Raw genomic sequence first — 18,292 nt, 5'->3', positions numbered from 1 at the left:
TTATTTATAATATGAATGTTCAATTTGGGAATTTTGAATCCTTGTCTTGCAAGAAATTTGAGTCTTTATTTTAATCAGTGCCATATTTAATATTGAAAACTTAAGTTAGCCTGTTTATTTTTTTAGTGTATTGAGAACAATTCAAATGAATGTAACAATTATTTATTTCCATTATACTTAAGGGCAAGATCATCGAACATGTGGTATAGTGACTCCAAAAGATTTTGGAGAACATGGTTAAACAAATTTTATAATTTGTGTAAAAAACACAAAATGCTGGCAGAACTCAGCAGGCCAGACAGCATCTTTTATTTATTTATTTCCAGCATCTACAGATTCACTCGTGTTTCCTTTATAATTTGTGTTCTTACTTGAGCCATTCAAATACCTGCAACGGATTTGCATGCAAACATCCACCAATAGTAAAGGTGATTATGATTACCTTTTCTCAATTGGTGATGGTTGGAAATTAAGAACCTCATACTTTACATCTTTGTGAACAAGCAAATGAGGCTTATGCTGCAAATATCATCCTTAAGCATGATAGCCCTAATGCAGAATGCCATCAGCACAACATGAGGTTTTAGTTCAAATTAAGTGATACAATCTAGTTTTGGCTCTTTGTTCACAGTATGTAGATGTTGCTGACGAGGCCTTCACTAATTCTCCATCCTGATACCTCCCAACTACTTTCCCAGCTTTGTGCTTTGCTGGGCCATTTAAAAGTCAGCCATATTTAATGTCTGGAGTCGCATATGTTGGTCATGACTTTACAATATTTTGACAAAATGAGGTGCTTTATAAATGGAGGCAACATGTCATGCAGATCTTTACCTGACTTAAACTAGGCCAGAGAAATGCAACAGAGGGCTCTTGCCTTGTATAATTTAAACATCAACTAATGTGCTGGCAGAAGCTAATTAGATGATATCTGCTTTCCTGCTGCTCCTGTAAAAGGTTCCATTATCTGAACAAGCTCCTGTTAATTAGTTAATGGGAGGATGATCTATGACTTGACTCTGGATGTAAAGTGAGTTCACTAACTATTAAGCCAACTGCTTTATAAATATTCAGTAATGTTGCTTTTTGATTTTATACTCAGATCATTATCATCAGCTGGCAGCAATAATGTATAATATTCTGATAGGATATTAGGATGAACAGTGACATCATTCCCTTTTAGTCCTGAAGTCATAGAGTTAATTACGCAAGTTGCATTTAAGGATGACGAGCACTTAATTGTAATTGAGAGAAAATACTAGCCGCATTCAGAATAGCTATCTGTAAAATATCAAATGAGTTTGGTTTTGTCAGGCAGACATTATTTAACATCATTGTATGGATTTAAAACCTGCTAAAATAATACCAAAATGTAATATGGAGTCACGTTTTAGATGATTTGTTTATGTATATATTTGTCACTAGATAGTAAGTGCCTATTATGCTGTATCATTTAAAGCCTGTTAGTGCTCTGGATTTGGTCCTGCTCCTCCTCCTCACTGACATTTCCTATTGAGTGTTCCACTCTTCTGACGGTTGTTGTATAATAGATCTGTCAGGTATTTCTAGTTGGCCTTTTAAAATCAAATCTATATTGAGAGAGCCATTTTATTTCTCACTATGAGCAATGACTCATAGGAGAATATCAGATGCTCCTGATTGCTGATATTTTATTTTAAGCTGCATTTTGTGTGTTGTGAAGGGTTAGTGGCAAAAGCTCACCCTTACTTCTGGTTGAAGTAATTTATTTTAAATAAGAAAGCCAAAATATATTTTCCATTACTGCCACATTCAATTACTGCGAATGAAAGCAATTAAAACATAACTCATTTGGAGAAAATAGATTTTGTTGGAGTAATTGATTCACTTTGTGGTGATTATCCCTTCTCTTTGTTACTGATTACAACCACCTCAGTTTGAAAGCCCCATCTTTGAATGTCCTTACCACCATCACCGTCAATGCCAACAGCCTTCTGGACATGAGCTATATACAGTGCTGCATTTTGTATTTGCTCTTGTGTAGTAACCGTAGAGTTAAAGCAATAATTATGAGAATATGACCTATAAATTTAGAGCTAAAGCAGTCATTAAAAGGAGTGAGGCAAGACAGAGAGTAATACAGCAGGATTAGAGCAGAGTTAATCACGGACCAAAAACTGTCCATAAGGCCATAAGATACAGGAGCAGAAATAGGCCATTCGCCCCACTGAGTCTGCTCCGCCATTCCATCATGGCTGATTTGTTATCTCTCTCAACCCCATTCTCCTGCCTTCACCACATGGCCTTTGATACCCTGACCAATCAAGAACCTATCAATCTCCACTTTAAATATTCTCAGTGACTTGGGTTCTACAGCTCTCTGTGGCAATAAATTCCACAAATTCAGTACCCTCTGGCTAAAGAAATCCCTTCTCATTTCTATTCTAAATGATGTCCCCCAATTCTGAGGCTGTGCCCTCTGGACCTAGACTCATCCGTTATAGGAAGTATCCTCTCCACATGCACTCTATCTGGGCTTTAGAATATTCGATACATTTCAATAAGAACGGAGATTCCACACCTCCTCCATTCTTCTAAACTCCAGCAAGTACAGGCCCACAGTCATCAAATGTTCCTCATATGTTAACCCTTTCATTCCCAGAATCATTCTCGTGAACCTCTTCTCGATCTTGTCCAATGCCAGCACATCCTTCCTTAAATAAGGGGCACAAAACTGCGCACAGTACTTGAAGTGTGGTCTGACCAATGCCTTATAAAGCCTCAGCATTCCATCTTTGCTTTTATATTCTAGACTTGAAAGGAATGCTAACATTCTATTTGCCTTACTTGCCAAAGACTCAACCTGTAAGTTAACCTTTTGAGAATCCTGCATGAAGTCTTATAATTTTCTCCTTGTTTACAAAATAGTCTCCACCTTTATTCCTTCTACCAAAATGCATGACCGTCACTTCCATAAACTGTATTCTATTTGCCACTTCGTCCATTTACCCAATCTGTCTGAGTCCTTTTGTAGTCTCCCTGCTTCCTCAACACTACCGTGACCTATCTTTGTATCATCCACAAACTTAGCCACAAAGCCATCAATTCCAACATGCCAATCATTGACATATAACATGAAAGGAAGCAGTCCCAAAACTGATGCTTGCAGAACACCACTAGTCACTGGCAGCCAACCAGAAAAAGGCTCCTTTATTCCTGCTGTTTGCCTCCTGCCAATCTTTTATACATGCTGTTAGCTTTCCTGTAATACCAAGAGCTCTTAGCTTGCTTAGCAGCCTCATATACGGCATTTTGTCAAGGCTTTCTAAAAGTCCAAATAAACCACATCCACTGACTCTCTTTTGTCTATTTGCCTGTCATTTTCTCAAAGAATTCCAACAGATTTGCCAGGTAAGATTTGCCCTTAAGGAAGCCATGCTGACTTCAGCCTATTTTATCATGTACCACCAAGTAGCCCAAAGCCTTATCATTAATAATGGACTCCAGCAACTTCCCAACCACTGAAGTTGGGCAAACGGACCTATAATTTCCTTTCTTTTGCCTCCCCTCTCTTATAGTGGAGTGACATTTGAAACTTTCCAGTCTTTTGGAACTATCCTTGAAAGATCACTACTAGTGCCTCCACAATCTCTTCTCCTATCTCTTTCGGAACTCTGGTGTATATTCCAGCTGATCCAGGTGACTTAGCTACCTTCAGATTTTTGAGCTTCCCAAACACTTTCTCTTTAGTAATAGCAACAGCATTCGCTCCTGCTCCCTGACACTCTCAAATTTCTGGCATACTGCTAATGTCTTCATCACGCAAGATACTTAGTAAGTTTGTCCGCCATTTCTTTGCCCCCATTACTACCTCTCCAGTGTCATTTCCCAGTGGTCCAATATCCACTCTTGCCTCTTTTTTACTCTTTATATATCAGAAAAATATTTTGCTATCTTCCTTCAAATTATCAGCTAGCTTACCTTTGTATTTCATCTTTCCTTTCCTTATGGTTTTTTAATTGCCTTTTTTCGGTTTTGAAAAACTTCCCAATCCTCTAATTTCCCAATAATTTTTACTATGTTATATGCCCTCTTTTCCTTTTATACTGTCTTTGACTTTCCATATCAGCCATGGTTACCTCATCCTCTCTTTAGAATACTTCTTCACCTTTGGGATGTATTTATCTTGTCCCTTCCCAATTACTCCCAGAGACTCCATCCATTGCTGTTCTGCCATCATCTCTGCTAATGCCCCCTTCCAATCAACTTTGGCAAGCTGCTTTCTCATGCCCTTTATTCCACTGTTATAGTGATACATCTGACTTTAGCTTCTCCCTTTCAAATTGTAGGATGAATTATATCATATTATGATCGCTAATTGTTCTCATAATTGTTCTTTTACCTTAAGCTCCTTAATCAAATCTGGTTCATTACACAGTCAAATGAACGAAATCTTTAAAAAATAATAAAGTAAGATGTCATGGAAAGAGAACAATCAATAAGATGATGAGCAAAATGTCATTGATTTTAATAAGTCTGCTGATATTCTTCCAGGCAAATGTAGATTTTGGAATATTTCAGTCATACAAGTTAACAAGGAATATGTAATGAATACCTTGTGTAAAATTTAGGAGGTTACACATTTTCTATGTATTCTGTTTGTTTGTTTGTGTGCACTCATATTGAATCTCTCATGATGTTACTCCACTTTTACGCACAATGCCTATAATAAGTATTCAGCCACCTTGGAAGTTTTCATGTTTTATTATTTTACAAAACTGAATCACAGTGGATTGAATTTGTCTTTTTTTTAACATGATCAACAGAAAAAGACTTTTGTGTCAAAGTGAAAACAGATTGCTACAAAGTGATTTAAATTAATTACAAATATAAAACACAAATAAATGATAGTATAAGTATTCACCCCTTCAAGTCTGTATTTAGTAGATACACCTTTGGCAGCAATTACAGCCTTGAGTCTGGTGGATAGAACTCTATCAGCTTTCCACACCTGCCATATTTTCCCCCATTCCTTTTACAAAACTGCTCAAGCTCTGGCAGATTGCATGGGGATTGTGAGTGAGCAGCCCTTTACAAGTCTAGCAACAAATTCTCAATTGGATTGAGATCTGGACTCTGACTTGGCCACTCCAGGACATTGTGGTTTTTAAGCCATTCCCAAGTAGCTTTGGCTTTATGTTTGGCGGCATTGTCTTGCTGGAATACAAATCTCCCAAGTCGCAGTTCTTCTGCAGATTGCATCAGGTTTTCCTTCAGGATTTTCCTGTAGTTTGCTGCATTAATTTTACCTTCTACCTTCACAAGCTTTCCAGAGCCTGCTGCAGTGAAACACCCCACAGCATGATGCAGCCACCATCATGTTTCATGGTAGGGTTGATGTGTTTTTGATGATGTGTGGTGTTTGGCTTATGCCAAACATAATGTTCAGTCTGATGGCCAAAAAGCTCAATTTTGGTTTAATCAGACCTTAGAACCACCTTCCAGTTGACTTCAGAATCTCCCACTTGCTTTCTGGGAAACTCTAGCCAAGATTTCAGGTGTTTTTTTTTTAAACAGTGGCTTTCTCTTTCCCATAAAGCTGCAACTGGTGAAGCACCCAGGCAACAGTTGTTGTATACGCAGTCTCTTCCATCTCAGCCACTGAAACTTGTAACTCCTCCAGAGTTGTCATAAGTCTCTTGGTGACTTCCCTCACTGGTCCTCTTCTTGCATGGTCATTCAGTTTTTGAGGATGGACAGCTCTAGGCAGATTTACATCTGTGCCATATTCTTCCAATTTCTTGATGATTGGCTTAACTGTATCCAAGGGATATTCAGTGTCTTGGAAATGTTCTTGTATCCATCTTGGGACTTGTGCTTTTCAGTAACCTTTTTGTGATGTTTGGAGTGTTCTTTTGTCTTCATGGTGTAGATTTTGCCAGGATACTGACTCACCAGCAGTTGGACCTTCTAGATACAAGTTTTTACTACAATCAATTGAAACACCTTGAATGCACACAGGTCTCCAAAAACAGATCTCCATTTAACTAATTATGATGTGACTTCTAAAACTAGTTGGTTGCACCAGTGCTGATTTGGGCTGCTGTAATTTGTAATTAATTTCAATCACTTTGAAGAGATCTGTTCTCACTTTGATACAAAAGAGGCTTTTTCCATTGATCAGTGTCAAAAAAAGCCAAATTAAATCCATTGTGATTCAATGTTGTAAGAGAATAAAATAGGAAAACTTCCTAGGGACGGTGAATACTTTTTATAGGCACTGTATGAGGTTTTTACCTGTATCTACCATTGTGGCATTCATACAGCACAGCAACAAGCCCTTTTGGCTCACCATGTCCATAACAACTACCAAATATTCATCTATTCACATCTTATTTACCAGCATTAGGTTGTAGTATCCTATAGAATTCAAGTGCTCATCTATGTATTTCTTAAATTTTGTCAGAATGCCTGCTCTCATCGCCCCTTCAGGTAGTGTTTTCCAGATACAAATCAGTCTCTTGGTGAAAGTAATCTTCCTTGGATCCTTTAGACCTCTTGTCTCTTACCTTAAGCTTGTGTCCTTGAACTTTGAGCACCTCTGCTGTGAGAAAAATTTTCCTACTATCTACCTAATAATTTACATACCTTAAGGTCCCTCTTTCGGGCAGGTAGAGCTCGTCAGCCATGGTTGGGTGCTCATCTAGGAGAAAGAAAACTCTAATTTCAAGCCTCCATGGCCTTGCGGCTATACCCACTCATGGGGAAGGTTTCAGGATTAAACCTTAAGGGAAAATTTGTTTGCGAGGGGGCGGAGGGTTGGTAGGAAGAAAAGTTGTGTTGATAAGTTAAAACTGTCTGGCTCTTTATGTTTATTACCAGTATTACTTACCTTCAGTGCCTTTCCTATTCTTCTGTGTTCTCCTAAACCTCCTTACTTTCAAAGTAGAGACACTTGATCTGCTGCTAACCCTTCCTCTTTGCCTACTAAGTTAAACTGGTACCAATGACAAAGGAAGGAAAAGCAAAGAAGTCCTGAAAAGAGAACTTAGAGAGCTGGGCAGAAAGCTGAGAAGCAGGACCTCCAAGATAGTATTTTTTGGATTGCTGCTTGTGCCATGTGCTATTGAGGGTAGAAACAGAATGATTTGGCAGATTAATGCATGGCTGAGAAGCTGGTGCAGGGGGCAGGGCTTCAAGTTCTTGGATCATTGGGATCTCTTCTGGGGGAGGTATAACTTGTACAAAGGTGCACCTGAAAATGACGAGGACCAATATTCTTGCAGGCAAGTTTGTTAGAGCTGTTGGGGAGGTTTTAAACTAATTTGGCAGGGTTGTTGGGAACCATGTGAGGGGACTCAGGATAGTACAGGTGGTAAAAGAAGAGCAAAGATAGTTTGCAGTCAGACTGTCAGGAAAAGTAGGCATCGGATCGGGCAAAATTGCAGCCAGTAGGGTGAGTATCAGTGCATTAGATTAGATTAGATTCAATTTTATTGTCATTGTGCAAAGTACAGATACAAAGCCAATGAAATGCAATTAGCATCTAACCAAAAGTGCAAAAGAATAGTGTTATTTACAAAATAACTGTGAATAAAAAGTAAGTACTACAGCATACAAATATAAAAGTACTGAGATAGTACAATATGGGTGCAATACTGCTTAGCGCTCTGATGTGAGGTTCAGCAGGGTCACAGCTTCAGGGAAGGAGCTCTTCCTGAGCCTGCTGGTGCAGGAGCGTAGGCTCCTGTAGCGCCTACCAGATGGGAGGAGAGTAACAAGTCCATGCTTAGGGTGAGATGCATCCTTGATAATGCTTTTCACCCTGCCCAGGCAGGAGTGCAGAATCAAAAAGGGTAGCAAATGGAGTACTCAAAGTGTTATATCTCAATGCACGGACTATAAGGTAAATGATCTTGTTGCACTGTTACAGATTGTTAGGTTTGATGTTGTGGTCATCACTGAATTGATGGTGAAGAATGGTTGTAGTTGGGAGCTGAATGTCCAAGGTTACATGTTGTATCAGAGGGATAGGAAGGTAGGCAGGGAGGGTGGTGTGGCTCTGCTGGTAAAGAATGGCATCAAATCAGTAGAAAGATGTGACATAGCATTGGATGGTATTGAATCCTTATGGGTCAAGAAACTGCAAGGGTAAAAGAACCCTGATGGCAGTTATATACAAACCTCCCGACAGTGGCTGGGAAGTGGAACACAGATTACAATGGGGAATTGAAAAGACGTGTCAAAAGAGCAATGTTATGACAGTTGTGAGATTTCAACATGCAGGTAGATTGGGAAAATTAAGTTGTTAATGGATCTCAAGAGAGTGAGTTGGTTGAATGCCTACGAGATGGCTTTTTAGAGCAGTTTTTCATTGAGCCTACTAAGGGATCAGCTATACTGAATTGGGTGTTATGTAATGAACTGGAGGTGATTAGGGAGCTTAAGGTAAAAGAACCCTTAGGAGGCAGTGATCTCAATATGATTGAGTTCTACTTGAAATTTGATGGGGAGAAAGTAAAGTCTGACGTAGCTGCATTTCAGACGAGTAAAGGAAATTACAGTGGTATGAGATGGCCAAAGTAATTTAGAAGGAGATGCTGGCTGGGATGACAGCAGAACAGCAATAGTGTGAGTTTCTGGGGAAAATGAGAAAGGTGCAGGATAGATGTATTCCAGAAATGAAAAAATACTCAAATGGTAAAATAGTACAACAATGGCTGACAAGGGAAGTCAAAGCTAATACAAAAGCAAAAGAGAGGACATCCAACAAAGCAAAAATTAGCAGAAAGATAGAGGATTGGGAACCTATAGAGAGCAACCAAAAGAATCATTAGGAGGGAGGAGATGAATTATGAAGGCAACCTAGCAAACAATATCGAGGTGGAGAGAAAAAGCTTTTTCAAGTATAAAAAAAGAGATGAGAGTAGATATAGGACCGTTAGAAAATGAGGCCAGAGAAATAAACTAAATGATGAGCTAAATGAACTAGCAGATGAACAAACTGAGAGTTTTGCATTAGTCTTCACTGTGGAAGACACTGGTAGTGTGCCAGATGTTATAATGTGTGAAGGAAGAGAAGTGAGTGTAGTTACTATTAAAAGGATGCAAAACTGAAAGACCTAAAGGTACATAAGTCACCAGACCAGATAACCTGCAATCTAGGGTTCTGAATGAAGTAGTAATAGAGATTATGCAGGCATTAGTAGTGATTGTTCAAAAATCATTGGTCTCTGGCATGGTGCCAGAGGACTGGAAAATTGCAAATGTCACTTCATTCTTTAAGAAAGGAGGAAGGCAGCAGAAAGGAAATTAAAGACCAGTGATTGGGAAGATGTTGGAGTCAATTGTTAAGGGTGAAATTGTGGAGTACTTGGTGACACTGGACAAGATGGGACAGAATCAGCATGGTTTACTTCAGGGAAAATCTTGCCTGATGAACCTGTTGGAATTCTTTGAGGAGATTACAAGTAGGATAGTTAAAGAGATGCAGTGGATGTTGTATTTTTGGATTTTCAGAAGACCTTTGACAAGGTGCCACACATGAGGCTGCTTACCAAGTTAAGAGCCTATGGTATTACAGGAAAGTTACTGGCATGTTTAGAGCATTGGATGATTGATAGGAGGCAGTGAGTGGGAATAAAAGTATCCTTTTCTGGTTGGCTGCCAGTGAGTAATGGTGTTCTGCAGGGGTTGGTGTTGGGACCACTTCTTATGCTACATGTTAGTGGTTTAGATAATGGAATAAATGTTTTGTTGCTAAGTATGCAGATGATATGAAGATTAGTGGATGGGCAGGTAGTGTTGAGGAAACAGGTAGGATGCAGAAGGACATTTTCAGATTAGGAGAATGGGCAAGGAAGTGGTAAATGAAATACAATGTTGGAAAATGCATGGTCATGCACTTTGGTAGTAGAAATAAATGTGTAGACTATTTTGTAAACGGAGAAAATCCAAAAATCTGAGATGCAAAGGGATTTGGGAGCTTTTGTGCAGAACACTCTAAAGGTTAACTTACAGGTAGATTCAGTGGTGAGGATGGCAAATGCCTTGTTAACATTCATTTCAAGTGTTCTAGAATACAAGAACAGGGATGTGATGCTGAGACTTTATAAAGCACTGGTGACGCCTCACTGGAGTATTGTGTACAGCTTCAGCCTCCTTATCTAAGAAAAGATGTGCTAGCATTGAGGAGGTTCACAAGTATGATTCTGGGGATGAAATAGTTATCATCTGAGGAATGTTTGATAGCTCTGGGTCTGTACTTGCTGGAATTTAGAAAGATGAGGGGAGATCTCACTGAAGCCTTTCAAATGTTGAAAGGCCTAGATGGAGTAAATGTGGAAAGGATGTTTCCCCTGGTGGGGGATTCTAGGAGAGGAGGGCACAGGCTCAGGATAGAGGGGTGTCCATTTAAAACAGAAATGCTGAGAAATTTCTTTACCAGAGGGGGTGGTGGATATCTGGAATTTGATACCACAAGCAGCTTGGAGGTCAGGCTGTTATGCGTATTTAAGGCTGAGATTGATAGTTCTTGATTGGACACAGCATCAAAGGTTATGGGGCGAAGGCCAGGGAGTGGGGCTGAAGAGGGGAAAAAAGGAGCAGACTCAATGGGCCAAATGGCCTAATTCTGCTCCTATGTCTTACAGTCATATGATCCTTTCTATCCTAGCAGTCAGCTTGTGTATCTCTGTAACTGATTTTCACATTCCTGCTTTTGCCCACCATCAACACCACTACTCGCCTCCCATGCCCCCCCAACCTCTCTCTCCATATCTGTCGCATAACATCTGTGAAAAGGGATTCTATTATCCCCTTTCACTATCCCTTTGAAAAAGATTAGGAAAAGAAAGAGAAGCAGTATGATTAGAATGTGAATGTCAGAAGTATGATGAATTAATTGGGGATGAGGAAAAGCCAAGAATGGACAAAAAATCTCTGTGGGTAGGTTGAGGAAGAAGAAATCTGGAAAACTGTTCAGGATGTCACGCGAAGGAGAGGGAGGAGGTAGCAGAATTTCTCAGCTGAATTAACTGATTCAATGTTAATTCAATTTCTTAAAGCCTTATTTAATTATTTCAAGTGCCTCTAAAATTGTAAACTGATGTTTCTGTGTTCTCTTTGCAGCAGCTCTGAGATCCAAAAGATAAAAGGTCCAGATAGCAGATTGCCTCTTTGACTTTTTCTTATTGAAATGTAGCACAGTTAGACATTAAGAAAATGTCCATTCATTAAAGCTAGTTATTTAGAGACCTCTGATGGTAGGCATTTATTGATATTATATTTCTTTCCTTTGATTTACATGCATTCCATAAATTAAAACTGTTAAAGGTTTAATGCAAGATACTAACCTGAAGTTTTTTTTCATTATAATACATTAAATGGGACTGTTAACAAAATCAACTAAATAGATTAATGTTCCTGAGCTGCAGTTTTCCAAACAATAGTTTTGACATTTTCTAATTATTTTCATTAAAATACTAACTTATTGTTCTATCCACTTAGTGCCATGCACACTAAATGTCAAGATTAAGTAGTGGTATGTACTGGACACAAACTGGTGCTGATGTTATGTAGTTTGTCTGATACCATTTATCCATCATCAAAACAGCCTGCCAAAAGTATGAAATTCTAATCTAAATAAAACTAGCAACAGGATGGACAGATCTTTGAGAACTGTAGAATGAACACTGAAAGATGGTGTTACTATCTTCTTCTGCGGCAGCCCCACCTTCTCTCTGTTTTTGTGGGTTCTGAGGGTACTGTTCAGCCAGTGTGGGAACTACAATGCTCTAATGGGCAAGAGGAGGTAGTTGATGTGTTGAGTAGTCTTTGAAATGGTGTGCTCCTTTCACCACTTACAATGTGTTCCTGGTACACAGAGCTGAGATTCTCAACATCATTTCAAATCTTCCTTCTCCGCTTTGTGCCGTTATCACAAAGAGAATTTCACAGGATTTTGTGGGGAGGTTGAATATGTTCAAGAAACTCTTAAGAACAGCCCAAAATATTTTTCTGTATTTGTATTGTAATCTTTACCTATGACAGACATTGGAATGGAATATCTTGTTTTAGGAGTCAAGAATTGGGACGTGAGAGTCCATACCAGGCAGATCCTAGAGACATAGGAAGGTTGAAGTTAAGGAAATCTTACTGATGTTCTAAATTTTCTTGAAAGCATTTTATAAAAAGTCCAGATCAAAGCTTATTGTGGGAAATAAAAGTTCATGGTGTACCAGATAATATGCATAATAAACTGGGGAAGTTATCAGTAAATAGAGAGTTGATATAAGAGGATCTTTATTAGTTGGTAAGATGTGATGGGTGGTGTACCATAGGGATTGGAGCATGTTGCTTCAACTTTATTGATTTATATGAATGGTTTGGATGACGTTGCCAAAGATATGGTTGTTGAGTTTACTTGATGATACAAGGATAGACAGGAAAATAAAGTATAAATATTACGACAAGGACATAAGGAGGCCATGGAGGGATAGTTAAATGAGTGGGCTGATATATGTAAATGGAGCACAATGTGGGACAGTGTGAAATATTCCATTTTCGTATTAAAAGATACCTGAAAAAGTATTATCTGAATGGTGAGAGATTAAGGAGCTCTGAGATACAGAGGAATGTAGGTGTCTGAGAACATGGAGTTGTAAAAGGCCATTGGGCACATACAGCAAGCACTTTACAAAAGCTAATAAATGTTATTGGTAGATAAATTAAATAGGAAAATAAGGAGGTCTTATGCTCCAGTTATGTATCGTTTAGGTGGAAGTGCGCCTGGAATATTGCATATAGTACAGGTCTCCTCCTCAAGGCAAGGTAAAAGGCAAGTTGGAGATTTATTATAGTAATAACTAGAATGAAGAGAAGAGACTGCAAATCCTTATCTGTATCAAAAGCAAAACTGCTTAAGTATTCAGCGGGTCAGGCAACGTGTGGAGCAGAAGGATGGTTAACATTTTCGGTCAAGACCCTGCAAATATCTTGTTACAGAAAGATTGGATAAAGTAGGTCTTTATCCACTAGAGTTCAGAAGTGAGAGACTTCAGTGACACACGGATTCCTGAAGGGTCTTGACAGATTGGATATGAAGATGACTTTTTCCTTGTGCGGAAGAATCTAGCAATACCAGTCATTATGTAAAGCAAAGGTGAGGTGAATCTTTTTTTCCTCTGAAGATCAAAAGTTCTTGAAATACCTTTTCTCAAAGAGAAATGGAAGCTGCATCTTTTGTATGTTTTAGGCAATAGTGGATAAGCAAAGTAATTGAAAGGTAACGATGGGTAAACTAGAATGTGGAGTAGAGATTGTGATCAGATCAGCCATGATCTTATTAAATAACAGAATAGACATGCCATGCTGACTATCCCTATAATCAACTAGTCTGTCTAGATGTCCATGTACCTAATTTCCCCAAAATCATCTCTAGTAATTGATCTTAGACCTACTGCTCTATAGTTTCCAGGTTTTCTCTGCTACCTTTCTTAGTTAAAGGCTGAATGTTCACTACCCTCTGGTCCACTGGCATCTCACCCATGGCTAACAATAATGCAAATATCTCCAGTAGGGCTCCTGCAATTTCTTCTCTAGTCTCCTGTAATGTTCTTGGATAAACCTGGTCAGGCCTTGGGGCTAGTCTGCATTAAAGTTGAGGAGGTGTTGGATCTCTTAAAAGGCATAGAGGTATACAAATCTCCAAGACCTTCACATTTACTTTTTCTGGTTCTGAAGTTTTCATGTCTTTCTCCTCAGTTAAAAAGAGGAAAAATAGGCATTAAGGACCTTGCTTATCTCCTGTACCTCCACACACAAAAAAATATTTTGACCTTTGATGGGCCCTATTCTCTTGAGTGACTCTTTTTCTTTTAATATAAAGACTTCTTGGATTTTTCTTAATCTTCACAATATTTGTCTCATGTCCCCTTTTTGCCCTCCTGATTTCCTTCTTGAGTACACTTCTGCATCGCTTGTACTCCAGGGATTAACTTCATCCCAACAGTCTTTGTCCTGACCCACATCTCCTCTCTCCTGACCAGTGCCGCAATATCCCTTGTCATCCAGTGTCCTTAATCCTATCTGCCTTGTCCTTCACTCTCTAACAGGAATGTACAGACCTTGAGTTCTCTCTATCTCACCTTTAAAAGCCACCCAGCCATCCGTTTGTCTGCAAACAACCTACCCCAAACAACTTTGCAAGCTCCTGTATCATATTGTCGAAATTCACATTGCACTAATTTAGCATTTGAACCTGTGGATCAGTTCTGTTTCATTCCAGAACTATTTTAAAACTATTAGAATTATGGTAACTGGTCCCAAGTTCTCCCTGGTAACACCTCTGTTACTTGCCTGCCCTCTTATCCAAGAAAAGGTAGGACTTTGTCCTTTCCCTGGTAGGGCTTTCAATATATTGCATGAAGAAATTTGTCTGAGTACAATTAACAAATACCAATTCATCTAAGTCCTTGACAATCCCCTTCTATATAACCCTATTATTTCATTGTACAATCTCACTGCATATTTGTTCTTCTAGTTCCCGTTGTCTGTTCTGGGGGCCAACAATCCTAACAAGGTCACCATTCACCACCTTATTTCTCAGCTCCATCCATAAAGCCTCATTGGATGACCCTTCAGTAATTTCATCTCAGAGCGTTAAGCTGTCTGCCCTGTCCCTCCCTTAGACATGTATCCATAATGGTTATAATATCCCACTTGAACATAGCTATCCAAGCCCCAGGTTTATCCACCTAACCCATTAGACCTCTTGCATTAAAATTAATGCAATTTAATCCAATAGGTATTCCTCATTCCATACCATTTTCTTGCCTGTCATGCTTATTAAGCTTCTTGTCACTGACTTCTGCATTGATTTCCAGTCTCTCATTTGCCTCTCTGAATCTTGGGATCCTACTGCCCTGCCGATATAGTTTAAACCCATCCAGATAGCGCAAGCAAATCTGCATGCCAGGACATTGGTTGTCCCTCCAGTTCAGGTTTCCTGTGCCCCAGAAGAGATCCCAATGTTCCAAAGATAGGAATCCCTGCACCCTACACCAATTTTTAAGTCATATCCGTCTATTCTTACCCACACTAGCACATGACACTGAAAGTAATCCAGAGATTACTACCCTCAAGATTCTGCTTTTTATCTTGTTCCCTAGCTCTACGTATTCACTCCGTAGGACCTCATCCTGTTATCTACCTATGTCATTTGTGCCAACATGCTGCTCACCCTCCCCCTTGAGAATGTTCTGTAGCTGCTCTGTGACATCCTAGACCATGGCATGGGGGAGGCAACACACCATTTTTAGAGTTCCTTTTGTGGACATAGCATCTCATGCTTGTGGTCTCCCCCCTTACCCCTAACTATTGAATACCCTATCATTGTAGTTCTTCGATCTTCACCCTTCCCTACTGAGCTCCAGTGCCAGTCTTGGAGCCACAGATCTGGCTACTGTGCCTTTTCCTGGATGGAAAACCTCCCTAATAGTGTTCAGAACAGTATCCTTGCTTGAGGGAAATGGCCACAGATGAATCTTGTGCTAACTGTCTGTTTCCTTTTCCTGGTGGTCACCCAACTACTTTCTGCCTGTACCTTAGGTGTGATCACCTTGCTAAAACTCACATCTATGAAACTCAGCATCTCAGATGATCCTGACTGTGTCCACCTCCAGCTCTTTCACATGGTCAGTTAGGAACTGCAGCTAGACACACTTCACACAGATCTTGCAGGAGGAACATACTACTGCCATAACTGCCATTGAATGCTCTAAGAGGAGTTTCAAGGTACCGTACCTGCATTTCATTTGCTGAAGCTCACCAGCCAAAGATGCTTAACTTCACAATTGAACATTGATCCACTGTCACAATGGCTGTGATCATATTGAAGGCTTTGTAGTAAATGTAAATTTGGTCGAATGAATAAAAAAAATGCCGAAGTTACAAAATACAGAGTAGTAGTGAAAATTGTTAATTTTTTCAGACTGTAGGAAGATGTTCAATAGTATTTCCTGGACATTGCTTTATTTGATTTATTTAAGGCTTGGGCTTGGAATTACAGAGCATAGTTTCCAAATTTGTAGATGACACAAAATTTGATGAGAAAGCCAATTATGAGTAGACTTCTGAATGAGATGCAGACAGGCTGGTAGAAATGTTGGATAAATTGAGAAATGTGTATGTTACATTTTGGTAGGCAGAACATGAAGAGACAATATAAACTTGAACTTAAACTAGAGTGCAAAATTCTAAAAGGAATGCAAAAACAGAGAGATCAAGGGAAATACGCTCAATGAAAATGACAGTGCAAGTTGAAGTGGTTAAAAAGACATACAGGATCCTGAGCTCTATAAATATAGGCAGTGAGTATAACAGCAAATAATTCATGAAGAAATAGTCACTGTTTAGTCTACAACAAAGGGTTTTAGGAAAGATGCAAGCTTACCAGAATGATTCTGAGCTGAATGAATTTGACTGACTAAAAGCTGGGATTGTTCTTGGGTCAAAAGTACTTGTGGAGTAAGAGGTATTTAAAATCATGAAGTATATAGATAGTGTATGTTGAATCAAACTAGTTAGTGTATGCAAAGTATAGGAAAAGTTTTAAAAAGTAGGGGGCATACAATGAAGGTATTTGGCAAAAAAAAAAGCCCAAAGTAACATGAGGGTTATCAAGAAGGCGTATGGTATGCTTGCATTTATTAATCAAGACACTGAGTTCAAAAGTCAGGAAGTTATATTACAGCTTTATAAACTCTAGTTAGGCTGCATCGGGAGTATTGTATACTGTTCTGGTTGACCCATTATAGGAAGAATTTTGAGGCTTTGAAGAAGATGTAGAAGAGGTTTACCAGGATACTGCCTGGATTAGACGACATGTGCTACAATGAAATGTTGGACAAACTTGGGTTGTTTTCTCTGGAGCATCGGAGACTGAGTGGAGATTTGGTTATAAGGTTATGAGAGACTTTTAAGAGACATTTAGATAGGCGCATGAATGTGAGGAAGATGGAAGGATATGGGCATTGTGTAGGCATAAGGGATTAGATTAGCTATCTTTATATTCAAAAGATGGTTAGGTAGGTACATGAAATGAGTATTTTCAGAGCAGTAAGATAAAGTTTGTAGAAAGGGATAGGTAGAATGTTCCAATAAAGAGCAGAATATACTGTGACCTTTCTGTAATTTTGAGAATCTTGCATACATAACACCACTGGGACTTGACAGACTGAGGTCTTAGTCCAGTAACAAGGGATTAAAGACAATTGGTACCAGGCTCTGCTGCATGAACATGTGCTCTCTTGCACATACAATGGGTCTGTGTACAGTCTTCTGTTGGTATACCGTCTCATGGGTTAAGGTACAGATGAATTTGCTTACTGCATCCCAGACCTTAACCCCCCATCCACTCCATCCTTGTTCCTGAATTTCATCAGCCTTAGTGTCCCCAATTTATCACCAATCTTCTTCCTCAACACTTACTCAGTTCCTTTTACTCTTGAATCCTGCTGGTTATCTGCTTTGCAAGTGAGATACCATGACTCCCACCAGATGAATTATTTGATATTGCAATAAAAAAGGTTCTTCATGTTTCCTCTTTGATTAAGTGGTGTCCTTTATTCAACTTTTCCTTGAACCAGATTTCTTCTGAGACAATATTACTAACAGATGTAAGAATGTCATTTTTGTTATTCCTTTGTTACTTATAAAGCTTGCACTTGCAATATGGTTCTATTTTTATATAAACTTTATATTTTTTTAGAGTTGAGCTCAACTGTTCTTCCACACTATGATGAGGTTGGAGTGTGTTTTAAGCAGTTGGAAGCTGATTCCAGTAAGGTGGTTGGGCAGTGGCCCTCATTGCATATCAACATAAATAACAAGGTAATTCATTGCACTTAAACCAGTTATATTGTTTCTTTCTTGAAGTATGTATTGGGTGTGTTAAGCCAAATAAATATTAATTATTTGCTTCTCTGCAAATATTAACATGTCTCACACTGAAAATGCTATTTGCTTATTTCCTAGTTCCTGGAGATAATGATGTTTTGTGATTTATTTGGTCTTTCATATAGTCTGAATTTGAGCTGGATTATTTTGCATGACAAACATACCTTTGTACAGGTCTATTTCTTAAGGAATAACTGTTTTTGGTCCTGATGTAGCTTTGAAATGAAATTGGGAACATTTAATGGTGTTTATAATGTACGGCACAACTTCAACAAATGCAGATAGCCTTTGCTTGAAGAAATGCCTGTGAACAAAAAATGAAAATGCACTGGGGATCATCAAGCAGCAAAAATAT

General features: G+C 38.9%; 1 protein-coding gene across 1 annotated transcript in view; it reads left to right on the top strand.

Annotated features, from left to right (window-relative positions):
* LOC140732124 (band 4.1-like protein 4B) overlaps positions 1-18,292 on the top strand; it is a 354,588-nt gene that overhangs the window by 252,994 nt on the left and 83,302 nt on the right. Inside the window, exon 17 of the mRNA XM_073054310.1 lies at positions 17,750-17,871. Within this exon, the coding sequence (XP_072910411.1) occupies positions 17,750-17,871 (122 nt within the window). The remainder of the gene's footprint in view (positions 1-17,749; positions 17,872-18,292) is intronic.

Source organism: Hemitrygon akajei, chromosome 8 (genome assembly GCF_048418815.1).
Source record: "Hemitrygon akajei chromosome 8, sHemAka1.3, whole genome shotgun sequence".
NCBI lineage: Eukaryota > Metazoa > Chordata > Chondrichthyes > Myliobatiformes > Dasyatidae > Hemitrygon > Hemitrygon akajei.
This window is presented reverse-complemented; position numbering and strand designations above follow the sequence as displayed.